This window comes from Meriones unguiculatus, chromosome 8, assembly GCF_030254825.1.
Source record: "Meriones unguiculatus strain TT.TT164.6M chromosome 8, Bangor_MerUng_6.1, whole genome shotgun sequence".
NCBI lineage: Eukaryota > Metazoa > Chordata > Mammalia > Rodentia > Muridae > Meriones > Meriones unguiculatus.
Window position 1 is genome coordinate 113,590,716 of NC_083356.1, and position 14,889 is coordinate 113,605,604.

Genomic DNA, 14,889 nt, shown 5'->3' on the forward strand with positions numbered 1-14,889 from the left:
TGAAGATAATTTAAGAACTTGCTATAGTCTGATAAACCATAGATTTTTTAAGTTTTCAAACTGCACAGTGAGCTAGGAATAAAACACAAACAAGGACTTAATTAACAAAAAAATCTTTTCTGTGTAGGAGACAATAGCCTCAACCCATAACAGCATCTTTTGAAGTAACAATATTTTTAAGCTTATTATACAGGTAAACGTCTAAGTTTTATTTAAAAATATATATATAAAATATCTAACTGGACAAAAATGTGGCCCAGGAGGTAGCTGTGTTCCTTTTTTTCTTTTTATATTAATTACAGCTGTAGCCCCCTCTGTCATTCCCTCCCATGCCCCTCTAAAGTCCACTGATAGGCTAGGGTCAGATGGAAAGGGAGGAGGGACCTCCCTTTTAGGTCTCATCAGGACTGGCTGCATTGTCTTCCTCCATCAGGCAGAGGTGATCAAAGAGCCAGCCACTGAGTTCATGTCAGAGACAGTCCCTGTTCCCATTACTAGGCAACCTACTTGAACACTGAATTGCCTTGGGCTACATCTGTGCAGGAGTTCTAGGTTATCATCATTGTCCTTGCTTGGAGTATCAGTCTCAGAAAAGAACCCTGGGCACACAAATTTCTTGTTATTGTTGCTTTCCTTGTGGAGCTCTGGTCCCTTCCAGGTCTTTCTATCTTCCCCTTCTTGCATAAGATTCCCTGTACTCTGCCCAAAGTTTGGTTATGATCCTCAGCATCTGCTTTGATACCCTGCAGGATAGAATCAGATTCTACCTGAAAGATAGGCTCCTGTCTTGTTCCCTGTTTTCTCCCTCTTCCAATGTCCATCCGATTTGCCTTTTTGAGTGAGGATTGATCATCTTACCCAGGGTCCTCCTGCTTGCTTAGCTTCTTTAGATGTACAGATTTTAGTATGTTTATCCTATAATATATGTCTAATATCTACTTATAAGTGAGTATATACCAGGTGTCTTTATGCTTCTGGGATACCTCACACAGGATGATCTTTTCTCGATCCACCATTTGCCTACAAATTTCATGATTTCCTTGTTTTTAATTGCTTAGTAGTATTCCATTGTGTAAATGTACCACAATTTCTGTATCCATTCTTCTTTTGAGGGACATCTGGCTTGTTTCCAGATTCTGGCTGAACAAATGTCCTTGTTGTGTACTTGAACATATTTTGGATATATGCCTAGGAGTGGCATAGCTGGATGTTGAGGAAGCACCAGATTGATTTCCACCAGCAGTGGAGGAGGGTTCCCTTTTCTCCACATCCTCTACAGCATATATTGCCACTTGAGTTTTTGATCTTAGCCATTCTGCTGGGTGTAAGATGAAATTGTGGGTCGTTTAGATTTGCATCTCCCTAATGACTAAGGACGTTGAGCATTTCTTTAAGTGTTTCTCTGCCATTCGATATTCCTCTATACAGAATTCTCTGTTTAGCTCTGTACCCCCTTTTTTAATTGGATTACTTGATTTGTTGCTGTTTAACTTCTTGAGTTCTTTTATATAGTCTGGATATTAGCCCTCTGTCAGATATAGGGTTGTGAAGATCCTTTCCAAGTCTGTAGGCTGTTGTTTTGTTCTGATGACAGTGTCCTTTGCTTTAAAGAAGCTTTTCAGTTACATGAGGTTCAGTTCCATTTATTGATTATTAATGGCCATCCTGCAAAAAGCAATCTATAGCTTCAATGCAATTTCCATTAAAATACCAACACAATTCTTTACAGAACTGGAAGAACAATTTTCAATTTCTTATGGAAGAACAAAAGACCCAGAATTGTGAATCCTGTACAACAGGATAGTCTCGAGGTATCTCCATCCCTGATCTCAAGCTGTACTGCAGAGCAATAGTAATAAAAACTGCATGGTACTGGCATAGAAATAGAATGGTGGATGAATGGAATTAAATAGAAGATCCAGAAATAAACCCATACACCTATGTATACTTGATTTTTGACAAAAATGCCAAAACCATACAATGGAAAACAGACAACATCTTCAACAAATGGTGCTGGTCCAACTGCATGTCTACATGTAGAAAAATGTAAATAGATCCACATTTATCGCCTGCACAAAACTAAAGTCCAAGTGGATCAAAGACCTCAACAGAAAACCAGACACACTAAACCTGTTATAAGAAAAAGTGGGGAAGAGCCTTGACCTCATTGGCACAGGAGACAACTTCCTGACCAGAACACCAACAGCACAGGCGGGGTTCCTTTTGACCTGAAAGGCAGTGCTTGGCCAATCACAGCAGTCAGTTTCCAGTGAACTGATCCAAATTTACATTTCCCCAGAGACCCTCCCTTTAAAAGGTAGATCTAAACTGAGATTGATTTTCATGTATTATTTTTGACATTTTGTGAATTAACTATTTGAATTTGATGAGAAAAACCATAAACCCATAGCTTTTACACACAAATAAGCATCCTTTAAGATACAAACATTCAATTAAACATGGTTTTTGTGCACCTGGAGTTGACGCTGTGTGCTCATTTCATCACGCAGAAGCGAGACCACAAGCCTTGGCACACACCCTGCTCTCCAGCCACAGACCAGGGGCTCGAGGATCAGGAGATCCGAGGAAGGGCCAGCAGCCACTGGAGAGTTCCTCTTCACAGCAGTGATGGCTGCCCCTTTCATCCAACACAGGTTCAAAATCAGGCCATAGCTTTCTTCCATGTAACAGATCCAGATGAATATTTACATTTATCAAGCCACATATAGGAAATAAATACTACAAAAAATGATTGTAAACACTACAAAAAGGTTGTAATTACAAACAAATTCCATAAAACCCAGGTAGAGATTATTTCATTTTAAAATAGACCCCTGTGCAACAGCATCAAACATACAAACCTTATGGGAACTTTACGCCAGCCACATTTACTTTGTCACTGCACACAAGCTGAATCAGTGACTTACAGTTCTGCCTTTAAAATGGTTTTTCCATTTCCATAACAGAATATCTTTCTTTACACTCCTGGTTAATATAGATTTAACCGGAACAAGAAAAGCAACACTGTCCTAAAGATACTCGTATCTGCTTACTTTGAAACAGGGACTGTTTTATGAACTATTGGCTCCCAAATCTCTCTCTGCACGATATTAAATCATGAGCGAGCTGCAGTTCATATTATATCAGTGTGTATCAGCTAAAGTGCAACGTTTATAATCTGCTATGAGGATTAAACTCTTAAGAATTGGTTTTACAAATGAGAATTTGAAAAAAATAAAAATATTCCTGGGTGCTCTTAATAAAGAAAAAAAAAAGCGGATTGATATTTGTATTCTTTAGAAAAGCCTATATACATACAAAGATGAGTCCACAGCTGGCCACTTCTCCAGAAGGCCAGCCTGCTCTTATGGATTTTATTCTTCAGGATTTTAAAATTAATACCTGCAGAAAAAAAGGGCAGTAGGGCCACAGGTCAGTGACATCAAGTCACCGATGGCAGTCTTCACGTCTTCCACTTCTGAATGATTTATCCATTAGAAAATCTGGACAACGCTCTCTGGAAGAGTTTATGTGGTTTCAAAAGTGTGTTGGAACCAACAAGTCGCCAATCCGTGGCATTTAGTTCACTGAGGTAAGAGCACCTAGTCAATTTTCCGCTGTTAAAGATTGCTCTGTTTAAGGTGGTCTGGCTAAACATGGAGTTGCTTTCACTTCAAGCTGGTTTTGGGTGTTCTCCTTTGTGGAGTAAATCAAGAACTTTAGTGTTTTTCTCCACTGCTGAAAGAAAGCAACCTTGTCTATTTTCTTTCTTGAAGAGTTCTCCCGCATGAAGGCAGAGTAGGTCACAAAATCGTAAGTACACAAAAAGGGAGATGTACTCCTGGGTCTTATGAACAGGATAGTTTCCCTGACCTGAGTCTTTCCTTTTCAGTTCTCTCCATTTAAAAGTTCATCATCGTTGCTTTTGCTGTTGACGTAACTCCAGCTGTCTCTCCTGTTCTCTTCTTGTAGAATAGACTTATACTGCCTTTTGAAGAACCCAGCCTGAAAACAGATTAGAGGACAAGTGCATAGTTCGGAACTCACAATAGTCACAGCAAATACCCAATCAGCCTACAGCACTTTCCCCTTTGCTCAGGTTACACTAGCTGTGAAGACAGTTGTAAACAGTGATAGTCAGCCTGGCTCATGCAGGGCTAACACGAGACTTCTCAGTGATATCCCACAAATGGTTTTTGACATATGCATTTTTCCAAATGGACTCTCGTAGTGAAGACAGAATAAATATGAGAACAGCATTAAACATCCAGGTAACATTAAAAACAAACAGGAACACTTAATACTGAACCTAATTGGCTTTGAGCCAATAAAGGCATTCTGAGCAGTTTACTTTTGGCAGCTACTGTCAATACAAAACACATGAAATTAATAATTAATTAAAGCATTACCTTCCACATGACACATGAAATTAATAAGAGCACAATAAGCCCGAGCAGCAAGCTGCTGGTAATGATCACGATGGTGAACTGCCGTTTGGGTCTTTGATGATGGAGACCTTCCAGGAAAACCTGCACAAATTTTAAGTAGAGAAAGCACAAGCTCAGAAACTCTGATGGTTCCCTTGAAAAGCCTCCCAGGCTTCTACAAGGATCTGAACTATCCACCCTGTCTTGTTCTAGTCTCAGCCCCACCAGGCCCTGGCAACTGTTCAGTGGACATGGTGAGTACAATGGTCTCTATCGCTCTCCTCCCCAGCCATTCTATTCTCACTACTACCAAATCACGGCTCTGAAGAGCGCTCTATGTACTTCCCATCGGCTGTGGAAAAAGCTTAAAAGTCCTGTATGACCTGATGGCACGCTGATTCCTGACTCAGATCCCCAACTTGTAAACACCCTCAACCTCTCCCCGTAGAGCTGTCATGCAGTACTTCAGAGGGAAGAGCTTACATAGGCAACATTCTCTTCCCTATTCAATTCAATAACTTTAGGGTGTGGCTCTGGAAACGCTGTTGCTTCTATTTCAAACTTGAGTGATGAAGTCTCATCCTGTTTTGCAAAGAAAATATCAACAGTTTGATTCATAGTTTATTTCATGAAGACATGTTAATAGAAACACACCTTTGCTGTCTAGAATTTCTATAACTTTCTGACACTATAATGGCTTCCTTTGGGCTCAAAGGCATGGTTCTCTGTATCATGGAATCCTTTTATTAAATTTTTGGCTATGTTGCAAATCACTTGATTTAAATGTTTTGCCAAGTTATAGTATGCAGTATGTTGTTAGTGACCAATATAATTTTCTCAGTACTATTACATTTTACTACACATACGACTTCTTGACCTGGTAAACATTCCCTCGGGTTCACCTTCTTGCTTGTTTCTAAATGAACCGATGCATCCTACTTAGTGTCTCAGTGATAGCATCTTGCACTAGCGATATTTAAATCCAAGTCTGAGATCATCTGTGGGTGAATTCTGAGCTTTAATGTTTCACGCAGGGAATTGGTACCAGGATCCATTTAGCCTGGGACCTGTGAGCGGGCTTTATGGATTTGATGGCTGTTTAAAGACGGTGTTCATGTGTGCATTTACGGGGGGGGGGGGGGGTTAGGTAAGAGTACAGACCGTATATTAAAATAAATACGACTGCTATTTGCTTTTAAGCACGTGTGGCTGACGACTTGTTGGAAGCGGCTTCCCTCCCACATGGCTCCTGGTCAGCATGCTTGAGGGAAGTGTTTCACCCACTGAATAATTCCCTTTCTCTTCTTTCTTTTGAAACGGGATCTCACGTACCCAGGCTGGCCAGGTTCGTTTAGAATGACCTTGCGTTTCTAATCTTACCGCTTAATTGACACTTGTGCGGCACACACGCCCAGTTCACACCAGCCCTGGGACTGAGCCCTGGGCTCTGCGCAAGGTAGGCAAGCACCGTACCAATGGAACTGGACTGCGTCCATAGACGCCACATTCTTAACGAGGTCTGTTGCCCCAACATGCTAAAATCTACTGGGTAAAGGTTACTTTTTAGAAATGAGAGACTTCATGAAACCCACAGCATTCTTCCAACAGGAGGACTTCTCCAGGGACAGTGTCTGGGGTCATGCTTGGCTGTAGGGACATGAGCAGTGGCAGGAACCGCCTGGTGCGCAGAGCAGCCTGACAGCAAAGACGTTTTTGTCCACTGTGTCAGTACCGCCTCTGTTGAGAGACTTGGGGCATATGGGAGGCAGATATCAAGGCTCAATGCCCCGCTGCTGGTCTCAGGGCTTCAAAGTGTCTCTGAGGCTACCATGAATGGCCATCTCTCCTTCCATTGTCTGATGGAAATTCCTTTGACCACTGTGTAGTAATTTAAAAAAAAATGCCACTGAACATGTAATAGCTCCATTTCTTTTGGCCATCATGGGCCAGGGACAACTAAAAAATGTGAGCAAAATTAATCGCAATGTGCAGTTCCATTTGGCTGGCCTTATCTGCCCTGGCCACTGACATTATCCATACTGGCGAGATGGGGAAACTGAAAAAACGTTTTAGGTTTTCTCCTATTCTCTGAGGGCTCTTTATAACATATCTTCTCTTAGAGAAAAAAGTCCAAAATGCATTTAATTTCTTTTTAAATTTTTAATTTGAAGCTTTAAAGTTTGTTATTTTTAAAATGTATTTTTGTTACTGAATTTTGTTATAGTCTTTTTTTTAAATAGGCTGAGCCTCATGTCGTACACGAGGGCCTTGAACTCACTATATAGTTGTGCTGATCTTAAGCTTCCAGCCCTCCTGCCTCTGCTTCTAACCTGCTGGGACTGCAGGCATGAGCCACCATACCCAGGCTTAGTTGATACTTAGTTTGATTTTCTTTGAAATCAAATTTCAATGTTACTTCCTGGTTTAAATTTTTAAACATTATATTTTAAAAGTTGATTTAAGGCAGTGGTTCCTGCATATCAAATATTTAGATCACGATGCATAACAATATCTAAGTTGCAAGTTATGAAGCAGCAATGAAATAATTTTACGGTTGGGGTCACCATAACATAAAGAACTGTATTTAAGGGTCACAGCATTAGGAAGGTTGCAAACCACAAATTTCAGGTTCTATGAACTGGTAGGATAGTCAAGCGCTGTTTAATTAAGGTTCATAGGCAGTTGCTTTCTGCACAAAACCTAATCATTCTGTAGTTCATCTCTGCTAGTTGATGTAATAAAAATGAGATTTGGGCTTTATTCCCAAATTATATTTTCATCTTTGTAATTTGTTGAATGTTTCCATACTGTTCTGTCTGTGTAAAAATGACTGAGTCTGTACGTCCACATCACAAAGTTCGCCATCTGATTTTAAACTCACCATTTCCAAGAGAGACGGCCTGCCTTCCAGCTGAATGTGAACACTGGCTTCTTTTCCGCTTTCCATTCTTCCGAAATTGCACAAGAAACCCAAACAGTGTAGATCCGCTTTCATGCAATACTTGGAAGGAATGGAAAAGCCCTGCGTTAAAACCCTCTACAGTTAGCAACTTGGCCGCTGGAGAAGGTGGCTCAGTGGGCGGAAGGCTTGCCGGGCAAGCGTGAGGACCGGAGTTTGAATCCCCCAGACCACGCAAAGTTGAGGAGATTGCGTGTGGTGGAATCCTGCTGTTTCTACCACAGGGTGGGAAGTAGAGGCAAGAGAATTTCTGACAGGCAGGCTCACAGCAAGGAGGTCCCGCCTTAAACAAAAGAGAAGGTCGGGGACCACACCTGTGGTTGCTTTCTGACCACTGCGCACACCCTGGGGCAGAGAAATTAAAGAATGTGAATTTTAAAAAATCAGAGCATATTTTACATAGATTCAAAACTGCTCAGTGTGCCAGCAAGACAGCTCAGCAGCAAGTGAAAGTACTTGCTACTAAATATGAAGACCTGAGTTCAAATCCCCGGGGACCACTGACCTCTGGCCTCTACAGGCTCACTGCGGCATGCGCTCACAGAACTGACTCTAATGAAGTATTTTTAAATGTCCTTAATGGCATTTAGAAAACTGCCTTTTTTTTTTTTCGGTAAACAACTTTCTTTCGGTAAAACATGCATTTTGCTTTATAAATTATAAAGTGTATTCAAACTGTAGCATGTGTTCCCATCATTCTTAGGAACGATCCTCCTAGGACAAGATGAACAGAATGATGCACATACTTAGGCTCCCTAAGTTACACACTCTGTTCTTCTGTTTGTTTGCTTTTGTTTTTGTTATTTTGCACAACTTCTCCAGTTTCCTGAAGTCACTAAAATGGGAAGAATGAGAATCTCATGCTATAAATATGGCTGCTTAGGTGACATGGTGTCGGGAGGGGTCTGGTATAATGTCTGGGTGGCACGTGGGGTTACTGTTAGGTAATGACACCTTAGTCACACACACTCACTCCTGGGCCCATCTCATCACTCCATCATGCTTGTATCTTCCTAGTGGGAATATCACCGAAGCTTATGTCCCTAACCACTCCCCCGCCCCACTGATTTTCACTGTTTTAGTTCTTTGCGGGAAGGCAGAAATACCCATGGGGACATGGAACCTCACCACGAGTCTCTTATCAGTCTTTGAGAGGAATTTGAGTATGTCTGTCAAGGTCTCTGCTATGCCCTTTTGCTGCTTCGATGCGCACTCACTGTCATAGCGATTGAAATGGCATTGCCCAGAAGTTGCCTAAAGACAGAAAACAAGAAGCATAACACCCCTCTTTGGAGAGAGCGGACACAACACGGTTTTAAAAGTTTCAGTTGATTGTCTTTACTAAGATACATTACGCATCTCCTAAATTCTCAAAGTATTTTTGACAGAATCATTTGGGAAATAGTAAATCTCTGATAAACCCACAAACAAAACTCCAATTAAATTAGAGCAGGTCTCAGGCCAACAAACTCTACTGACAGGGAAAAGGAAAATGGAAGGTGCGTATTAGCCCAAGTTTAAGATTTTTTTGCTTTCACAAAACAACACAAACCACAAAACAAAATATGGCACAGTTATATATCCTAGCATCTAAATCTAGAATCCAGGTAAATTTTCAAAAAACTATTCCAAAATCACTCAAGGAGGCTCTCTTTTTTGGTGACTGCTATCTCTTGATACAGAGATAAAAAGACATCTCATAGCCCTACAGGAAAAGAACTGGTCTAAGCACCGACTCATGATTCCTTAGAGCGGGTTTCCTCCTTCTTGTTGCCACAGCGGCTTCAAGCTTTAAGGAAGGTTCTTCTGACTACACTAATTCCATGGGCTCATGTCTCAAAGAAAGTGATGGAAAATAACCAAGAAGGAAGAACCAGGTTTTCAGGTTGAATTATGTCAAAGCAGGTGCCACCTCTGGCCTACAGTTCGGGGAAAACGCATTAACTTCCTGCTGCTCTCAGTTAATGCATATGGAATTCATGGCATTGAATGTGACTTGGGGGAGCAGAAATCTTCATCTTCACACAGGACTTAGGCTACAGGGTCAGCATTTAAGACACACCAAGTGCAGGTCAGACAAAGGAAACACACTTTTACCTGGACAGCTAAAACGTTGAACAACTTGTCATTTTGAGGGAGAAAAGAATTGGGTACCATGATTTTCACACTAACATTTGGAGCCATGCTAATGCCAGTGTTTATAACCTGAAAAAGAAAAGAATTTAAGAATTTGTTTATAATTATGTATACAGAAACCACTGAGCTTCAGGGCAAGTGTTCACTAGCCAAAGCGAATGTGTGTAGTTGGTAGATACAGAGCAGACAGAATAGCCGTGGTCAGAAATTTTCCAGGTTCATCAGTTCAAATTCACATTAAGGCTTTTGATTTTGTTTTAGTACTCTTGTGGCTGCATTTTGTCACAAAACTAAAGTAAGAGAGGACAAGTTTAAGGTCAGTTTGAGATACCCTGTCTCAAAATACAAAATCAAAAGAGGTTAATATTTGTTTATATACATGCACATATATATATATATATATATATATATATATATATATATATGTCTATTCTGTGAGGTGGGACTGATAGTCTATTTTTATTCAGGTTAATTATGATGCTACCACATTAAAAAATTAGGAAATGACACTTTATTTGGCTTCAAGGTCACATAACAGGCCATTAACTCTCAAAGATCATCTAAGGGGACGCTATTTCATTCCGTAAATGTGGGGATTACATATCTTCATAAACAGGAGGTTGAAGCAAATATTTTTCCTACTAAGGACCTTAATTATAAACCCAATACAAGGAACTGAGAAAAGGGTGTGCCACCTCATTGGAAAGGGGTGACTGACAGGCTGGAAGTCCTTTGAATGAACATGACATGGATGTGGCCCTGAGCGTGGGACTGGTGGTCACTGCTGGGTCACAGGGGCACGAACAGGGGGATAGAGCAGCAGGACCCAGAACTACAGGGAAGCAACACCGCATTGTCCCTCATCCCAACCCCGCTCAGCCCTCCAAGTCATCTCTGTACCAAAGCGGATTCCCCACACTTTCTTGCTTTGTTTCTTTTCTTCCTTCCTTCCTCCCTCTCTCTCCCTCTCCCTCTCTCTCCCTCTCTCCCTCTCTCCCCCTCTCTCTCTCCCCCCCCTCTCTCCCCCTCTCTCTCTCCCCCCCTCTCTCGACAGAGTTTCTCCGTGTAGTCTTGGCTGTTCTTGACTCACTCTGTAGACCAGGCTGGCCTCAAGCTCACAGAGATCCGCCTGCCTCTGCCTTCCCAAGTGCTGGGATTACAGGCATGTACAACTGTGTCCAGCTTCCCACACTTTCAAACTGCAAGTTTCTCTATTTTCCTTTGACTCTGTCATACTTTAATTACAGCACACCTATGTAGTAATTGCAAAGTCAGACTATGGCTTGGTTTCTGTTTCAGTCTAACATAGCAAACACCCACTGAGGTTTCATGAGCATTTCTTAGATTTTCAGTTAAAATACAAAGTAATCAAACAAACAAACAAACAAACTCCAAGCAACAGTAAAACACTCTGAGGTGATGTAGATATGACAGGGTTTCCTTTCAAGGCCATTATTTTCTGGGGATCTGGGACAGGCCCTGGGAACTGGCTGTTTGGGTAGGCAGCAGAAGTGACTCTAATGTCCATCCTGAAAAGCATTATTATGAAAAGTCTTATCTTGCAGGAAATAACAGAGTTGGCCTGGTCTGGCTGCCTTGAGAGACAAGGTCATAGTCTGGCCTCCTGCGGCACTGTGTGCTTTTCAGTTGCTGAGAAACCAAGGCACTCCCTCTCAGGCAGTGAAGTGGTCAGGCCACCTGTGTTTCTCTGTGCTCCTTAGAACTTGACAGGAGAATTCGTCTTAGACATTAATCTTACATACCCCATATAGCTTGCAAACATTGTATTCTGGCAACTACCACAGTACTGATCTTGGCAACCGCCATTATGTTCTGTCCCTGAGAAAGGTATAAAAGTCTGATTGCTTGCGATAAGCTTGTCCCACTCTCGGTCTTACTGTAGCTCCTCCAACCTGAGCCTGGCTTTCATCTCTCACTGGCCATGTCAGGTGACCTTGGCCTGCTAAGTGAGCACTGCTGTGGTCACTGATCCAAGCCCTGCATTCTGTACATTGCTAAACTACTCAGTGCTTGGATGGTGCTTTCGATTAAAACAAAATTTTTCTAAACATTACCTTAAACTCTGTGACACAGCCAAAATTTTGCTTAGTGGCTAAATTTTCAAAAACGAGTTTTTATATCAATATATTTGTATTTCTATATGACGATGGCATTTTTTAAACTAAAAAAGAAACGCTTATTCAATACTGAGGAAGCTTTTTCTGAGCCTGAAGGTAGGAAGGCAGACCAACCATGATCCTGGGGAAAGGGAAGGCACGTGCTTCCATTACTTGGTAACGTTGGGCCTGTTAAAAAGCCTCAACCAACAACAGATTTCCTGATTTACCCCCAAACATGTTGTGACAACCCCTTGGCTCATCTGCCTTGAATGCATCTCCAGAAAAGTAAAGAGATCCTTAAACTCTGCCTATTTCAGGCACTCACGTATGTTGCTAAGAAAATCCAGGACAAGAGATATGGGGAAAGCCCCAGTAGCTACAGAGGAAAGGGCCTGAGTCACCAGGAGCCAGCCACAGTCACTGAGGGGGTGGGGAACCACAGTCACTGGGGGACCCAGCAGAGGAGTCCCCTGGGGTTCTGCCTTCCTCCCCACCTGCCACAAACCTCAGCACAACCAGCTTTGCTTACATGGAAAGTGAGGTTCAGCTTCTCTGCCATGCACGTTTCCGGCTCGTTCTCCTCACTTGATCCATACACAAAGGAAGTGGGGTTCACAAACCTGAGGGGAACAAGGCCAACTTGAATGTCCTGTTTTTGTTTTGTTTTGTATTTTTGCTGAAGGACTGTACCGTCTGTCTTCAGAGGTGGACTATAGCACATTTGCAAGGTGACGGAGTCATTTTGGTTTCTTGGTCAGATTAAAGCTCTAACACTGATGAGACAGGAAGGCCATTGGCTCTGACCCAAGTGGCCATGCCTATCCTAACCAATATATGCACTTGCCTTCCTTCCCCACACCTGCCGGCTGATTGCCATTTGTACTTTTTCAGCCCTAAAGCGATTCATGCAAATTTGGCAAACCTGTTCATTATATGTGGATGGCTGCTGAAGCTCAAAAGTCTGCTGAACAAGCCAAACACTGACCTTCACAGGAAAAGTGTCTGGTAGGATGCAAGGTTTTTCGGCTTTTTAATCCCAGGATTAGAGAAGCGTGTGCTGTGTTTCTCAGCAAACACCGAGAAAGTGCCGTTCTGGGGAAATCCCCCCTCCACAAGTCACTCAGATTCAGCCACTAATAATAGACAGTCCCCAATTAGGGATCCCGGAGGGAGGGAAGATATTAGAAATACTCCAACAACACACGCCTGTACAGTTGAATACTTGTTATCTTTGTCCCAAATACTACTGTGTGAACAGGGGGAAACAGAGGAGGACGTGATGAGAAACGTCAAGAAGCAGGATGTGAGCTGGGAGAGGAAAGTCAGCTTTGGTTTGCTTCACCACTGACACTCGGGGCCTGCTTGTCTGAGAAGGACCACTCCCTTCAAATTGCTCCAGCCTGTCAGTTACAGACACCGACTTGTTAGTGCACTTGGATGCCCCTTCTTACACGGTAAAAATGATGGAGGGACACATTACATTTAGAGCAGTAAGTAAAATCCACCTGTCCATTTTCTTTCGTAAGTCATGTCTTCTAGTGTTTTAAAATGTTTGTGTGGAAATGAAGTAGAAAGTGGCCTGTGAGTCCCCACCCCTAACTAAAAAGCTGCAGGCAGCTAAGGTTCTCTAGGGAGGGAGAGTCAGTATTCTTTAAGGGTGTGGGTGGCTCCTGATAGGTTGAACACACTTTAGTGGGTGGACCCAGACTTAGGAGTACATTAGCATCATAAATTGGAGTTTGGGGGTTTTCTTTTAAAAATGATATCAATTTTGGGGGCATTTAGGGAAGTACACTGGATATGGGAAGAGTTAGGGGAAGGAGTTGATGGATGAATATGATTAAAACACATTGCATGAAATACTGAAAGAGTTAAAATACTTTAATGTGGTGATTACTGGGCATGTTGAAAACCCAGCCCTCATGACGCAGAGCCAGGATGGTCATCAAAATTTCCAGAACACCCCTCAGATCTACACAAGGCCAGCTCAGACCAAACAGAGAGAAACAACAGAAATGTCTGAAACACAGACTACCAGCTTGAATAATGGCCAGTGGAGTCATTAGCGGTTTTGTCATTCCCCTCTCTTATTCTGTGTCCACACATTTTAAGTCAGAGAAGGATCCACGCAGAAATGACTAAGACCACCGGAAAAAACAACCTGGCCCCAAGGTCCTGACTGCAGGGCACTCTCGGAGTTCAAGATGAGAAAGGAGATACCTTGCAGCCAGCTCCCTCACATCTCAGTCGTTAGCCACACAGTTAGGGGTGGGCTCTGGAGAGTGGCAGTTCAGCCAGAGCACGGCCCTTTCTGTCCCTCCCTACTATGGCTGCCGGGTACCGGGTACCACAAGCCGTGTACCACATGACTGTGCCCCTTGGCTGTGAGCTGAAGGATGACCGTGGCCCGCTGGAAGCTTACTGGGGTGCTTCCAGCACAAAATCTCCAGCAGCTGGCCATGAGTTTGATGTAGCATCAGAGCTGATTACAGAGTGGATTAAAAGCAATGAATCACCAATCAAGCCACTGCAGTTAGAGGTGGTTGCAGAGACACAGTATCCTATCCTTAAACATGTCCAAACACACTCCTTTCATGAACATAAGAAAAAAGGAACAGCAGAGAGAATCGTCTCTAATCCAGAGGACTCCACTCACCCATGGACAGTCAGCATGACCTCATACCGGAGGGGTATCACTAACGTCACGTTGTTGTCCTTCACTTTGTCCATTTCGCCTTCATTCTCACTGTGGAAACACAGAAAACCACGTGAGAACCCAGCCTCAGGGAGCACTTACTGCACACTGTGAGGACTCAGTAGAGGGATATTCAGCAGCACCGTGGGGAGAGAGTAGGGACAGAAAGAGAAACGGCAGCAAGACATTTGAGGGCAGAAACTGCTCTCATTGTTTGCACTGCTGTCAGTGACAGACAGTTGGTGGAAGACAGCTTCATGGCTCTTGTGAAGCCCATTTCCAGAGTGCGGCCATGTCCTTTGTGACGGTTGTCTCTTACACACTGGCCCATACCAGGAGGCGTGCACGGAGATGCTGAGGTCCTCATGTGCCCTGCTGAGGGAGCTCACATCCAGGAGAAAGCTTACATCTATCTGGAAAGCAGAGAGGAAAGACCCAGGTTTTAATCTAAAAATCATTTTTATAGATTGAATTTTAGTGCTCATTAATAGATTTTGCTATTTCTTGAGGAAAACAGTGGAATGTTCTAGACGTGGCGAAGTCCTTCCCCTC

General features: G+C 42.7%; 1 protein-coding gene across 1 annotated transcript in view; it reads right to left on the reverse strand.

Annotated features, from left to right (window-relative positions):
- Positions 1–1,627: 1,627 nt before the first annotated feature.
- The window catches only part of Itga4 (integrin subunit alpha 4), a 74,979-nt gene continuing 61,717 nt past the window's right edge, over positions 1,628–14,889 (reverse strand). Inside the window, exons 20-28 of the mRNA XM_021643315.2 lie at positions 14,671–14,750; positions 14,299–14,388; positions 12,172–12,262; positions 9,484–9,591; positions 8,515–8,640; positions 7,309–7,428; positions 4,911–5,009; positions 4,410–4,529; positions 1,628–4,005 (exon numbers count right to left, since the gene is read on the reverse strand). Coding sequence (XP_021498990.1) covers positions 3,889–4,005; positions 4,410–4,529; positions 4,911–5,009; positions 7,309–7,428; positions 8,515–8,640; positions 9,484–9,591; positions 12,172–12,262; positions 14,299–14,388; positions 14,671–14,750 — 951 coding nt within the window. The 3' untranslated portion in view covers positions 1,628–3,888. The remainder of the gene's footprint in view (positions 4,006–4,409; positions 4,530–4,910; positions 5,010–7,308; positions 7,429–8,514; positions 8,641–9,483; positions 9,592–12,171; positions 12,263–14,298; positions 14,389–14,670; positions 14,751–14,889) is intronic.